The following is a 4,189-nucleotide window of genomic DNA, read 5'->3' as shown; positions in this document are numbered from 1 at the left end:
TATATATATATATATATATATATATATATATATTTATATATATATGCCGCCTAATGCTGATCTTAAATTTGTATGATATTAACGTCAACTCTCTAGCCGCTGTCTTTTCGGGGGGCTGTTCGAAGCGTCTTTGTTACTGCTGTGTGTAGCAACATCAGATTTCGCCAGTTGTACTCGTTTCCTGAACGATACATCGCCCTGACTCTCACTCGATTCTGGCCCTATACCAGAACATTTCGATGCATCCCCACTACCCAACCCCACCCCCTGGTCTCCTGCACTCTTAGCCACAGATGCGCCTACTGAGTGCTCATTGGCTTCAGACATTGATTCACCACTCGAGTCCGCTATCCGATCATTGAGACTTCCCTTTGGCGTAGCCACAGGCGTTGTGGTAGTATTAGCAGTCAATTGATCCTCTTGTCGACCACTTTGCGTATCTGTGCTGTGCGTGGTGGATGTCAGTGTCTCTGCTCTCATGCTATCACCTGATTCTGCATTGACAGGTCTACTCACCGATGCAGTTTCCAATGCTTCAACCTTTGGTTCGGCATTCGCATCTGCAGTTGTACTCCCTTGTAAGGCTTGGTGCGACATAAGGTTGCATGTCTGTGATGCGTTACTAGCAGCAGGGCTAGCAGCCGGTAATACTTGCTCTCCACTATGAATTACAGCCTCTGCTGCCCTCGATGTGTCTGATGTATCTAAATTTGTACGTGTGGGATGTTCGGTACTCCCTGTGCTTCCTACATTACTGGTGCTGACTGATTTATCTGGTCCCAGATCAGAACTCCCACTTTTTTCCTGCTGTGGCTGTGACGGTATAATGACCTCAGAATCCGCATGCTTGTGCTCTGGTGTACGAGATTGTGTCCCACTCTGTGATACACCATCGCTCGTCCCTTCGACCTTCGCCACAGGCCCCATCACATCCCATCTCGCCCGGCGCGCGCCCGTCCGCGCAGTCCTCGTAACACCCTGGCCACTCGTGTGACTGTTGTCCACACTTTTTTTGACCAGCGTATCTACAGCTGGCTCTGTTTGAGTATCCACGCGAGTATCCACTCCGCCCTTCTCAGGGGACTTTGTCTGACTATCGAGGAAGGCCATATCCTGAGTAACCAGACTCTCCGCACATGGCTTCGTCTCTTCATTGTGTAGTGGTTTGCTTGCTGATCCCAGCTCAGATGTGGCTGCTGCAGGGTCATTCCTCACATCGGCAGTAGAGAATGGCTCCACATGTTCTGTGCTTTTCCCCGCTGTTTGCGTGCTGCTACTAGTAGTGGCACTGTCACTGGCACTCGTATTAGTAGCCACCACGGCCCCATTCAGCATGAGGGTCGTAGCTGCAGTGTTGTCTATTCCATCGGCGTGTATCTGAGTCGGTGCATTGGTCCCAGTGTGTGTGTTCTCTTTGTCACTGACTCCCTTCAGACTATAATTGATTGGCTTCGCATTTTCTATGAGTGCATCGCCGGCAGGTGTCTCAACGATGGCTAACGTCCTCCGTACAGGGGTGCTTTGATGTTCCCCTGAGCTTGTGATTGCGGCTGTATCGCCGTTCGTGTTCGTATTTATGTGTGCCATTACATCTGTGTGTGATCCTGCATTAGCATGAGTGCCTGTGTTCGTGCTCATGCTTGTTGTGGACACATCGCTCACTCCAGTAAACCTTTCTAGCAACGACTGAGCGCCGGTCTTGGCCCCTACTGCTGCGTGTGTGTGTAGTGCGGTTGATGTTGGTGTGTGTGTGTCAAACGATGATAGCCTTCCAAGTCCCATACCCAGCCCAGTATCACCACTATTCTTACTATGATAACTACTAGCCCCTATACTACCACCACCCCCGAGGACCGAGTTGTTGTCCTCCGTATCACAGTACACACTTTGCCTCAGGCGCTCCTTGACCTCCTTAACCGCCTGCGCGTCTAATTCTGTCAGCTTTTCCTCACTATCTCCCGCTCCAGTCCCCGTCAGACTGTCCACTGTTGTATTTTTCGCACTAGTGCCAGCCATTGCCCGCGTTTTATTCTCCATACTCGTACCCAGGGGTTGTATCGCATTCCCCATGCTGATATCCAGCGCATGGTCACTCCCCATAGTCAATTCTAGGGAAGGTTCGGTGAATTCATCGTCATCGTCGAAGTAGTCTTCCTCTTCGGCATCTAATTGGCGAGCATCTGGCCTGTAGCGTGACGTGAGCTGCTGCGACAAACTGCCGATCACGTCGTCTGACCGACTACGTGGCCGCGAGTTGGGAACAATCAAGAAATGATGTTCAGTATACGATTATTTGAACAGAGCATGCAGTCATAATTACATGAATACACATACATATACATGAAAAATGATTGAGGACCACTAGGCCTGTAGTGTAACGTAAGCTACTGTGCTATTCTGTGGACTGCGCCGACTAACCACTATATGACCGCAAGTGCAGCATAACAAAGAAATCATGTTCAATATACGATTGCTCGAACGGAGCGTGAGGTCATATTCATATCTTCACACGAACATACACATGTACAATTATTGAAGACCACTAGCTCTGTAGTGTAACGTAAGCTACTGCGCTATACTGTGGACTGCGCCGACTGACCACTATATGACCGCAAGTGCAGAATAGCAAAAAAAAGATATTCGATATACCAATATTCGAACAGAGTGTGTGGAGTTATATTTCACATCGACACACGAACATAGATAAATAAAATGATTGAAAACCGTCGGGTCTGTAGAATGACGTGAGCTGCTACATTATACAGTCGGCAGCGCTTTCTGACTAGCTATGTTACCGCAAGTGGGGTAGGATAAAGTGAAGGTGTTCAGTGATACAGCTATTCTTAAGGCAATAGTTAGCAATACATGCCTTGGATTAATAATGCACAATTTCTGATTTCTCCTGAGAATTCGTGCACATAAATGAAGTAAAAGACAACAGAGCACACACCGCAGCTGAGGCACTCGTTTCTTCGTTCTGCTCATGTACTAGAACATGTACATATACAAAATGACAGACAACAATTTATATACCTTACTGACAGACAACAATTTATATACCTTAACTGACAGACAACAATTTGTATACCTTAACTGACAGACAACAATTTATATACCTCAACTGGGATCTCAAGCCTTATTCCCTCGTTCTGCTTGACTACTAGATACATGAACGTATAAAAAATCCGGTAAAAATTCACACGTCATACCTCGTTTCTAAAGTACTCATTTCCTCGTTTTGCGCATGTTTTTGCAGAAGGCCCTTGAAAGCTACCTGGTCCTTGAACTTCTCTATAGTTTCCCGGTGGTGGTCGACAATGTACTTGATGGTCGATTTCATATTCTCCTACCAGGATAGAAGCATTGACTCTCCGTCAATACACTTTGTGGACAATATCATATTCTCGTATCCATATAAAAACACAATGATATGACGTCATTGAATAGGTGCAATATATGTCAACCATGTATACATATGAAAACATATATACATACTTCCCGATTTGAAATAGAATCAGCGCTATGCTATTGCGAGTGAGAGCATTGTGAAACCTACGTGTAAACACATTGGATCGACAATTTTTACTTCCCCTATTAAAAAAAGAAACAAAGAGCTGCGTTTTTCCTGTGAATACAGTCTAAAACATGTTCTCCCATCGAAACAGAGACACGACAGAATGGTGTTGCGAAAGCGCAACTTCTATAGACAGACGTCTTCCATGACGAGTCAGACATACAATACACAGAGGACTTTGAAAGCTAAATAGGATTGAAGTGATGGATCTGACGCCGCAGTGTCACAGCATTCATACGGAATACACAAATTTTGTACCGCTATTCGATGAGCTCAGCAACATGAAGCACTAGGTGAAAACCCCACAGAAACATTACAAAGGTCGAGTCGATGTAAATACCTTTACTTGAATATTTTTCCACAGTATATATATATATATAATACATATAAATACATACATATGTACATACATACATATAGATATAGGTATAGATATATAGATAGGTATAGATATATAGATATAGGTATAGATATTAAATATATATACGTACATATATATATATAGTAGGCATAGATATATATATATATATATATATATATATATGTACGTAATTAACTTACGTATAGCATACTATTATACGTAAGTTATACGACTGTGTGTACGACAACATCGAG

The 4,189-nt window shown here is 44.3% G+C and overlaps 1 protein-coding gene across 1 annotated transcript in view; it reads right to left on the bottom strand.

Moving 5' to 3' along the window:
* Window positions 1-44: 44 nt before the first annotated feature.
* Window positions 45-4,189, bottom strand: part of SARC_06998 (hypothetical protein) — a gene marked incomplete at its 5' end in the record, with an annotated part of 8,749 nt that continues 4,604 nt past the window's right edge. The window contains 2 exons of the mRNA XM_014299072.1: window positions 45-2,239; window positions 3,210-3,346. Of these exons, the coding sequence (XP_014154547.1) occupies window positions 85-2,239; window positions 3,210-3,346 (2,292 nt within the window). The 3' untranslated portion in view covers window positions 45-84. The remainder of the gene's footprint in view (window positions 2,240-3,209; window positions 3,347-4,189) is intronic.

Source organism: Sphaeroforma arctica, assembly GCF_001186125.1.
Source record: "Sphaeroforma arctica JP610 unplaced genomic scaffold supercont1.528, whole genome shotgun sequence".
NCBI classification, from domain to species: domain Eukaryota; class Ichthyosporea; order Ichthyophonida; genus Sphaeroforma; species Sphaeroforma arctica.
Note: the sequence above shows the minus strand (reverse complement) of the source record. Positions and strands in the feature narration are given on the sequence as shown.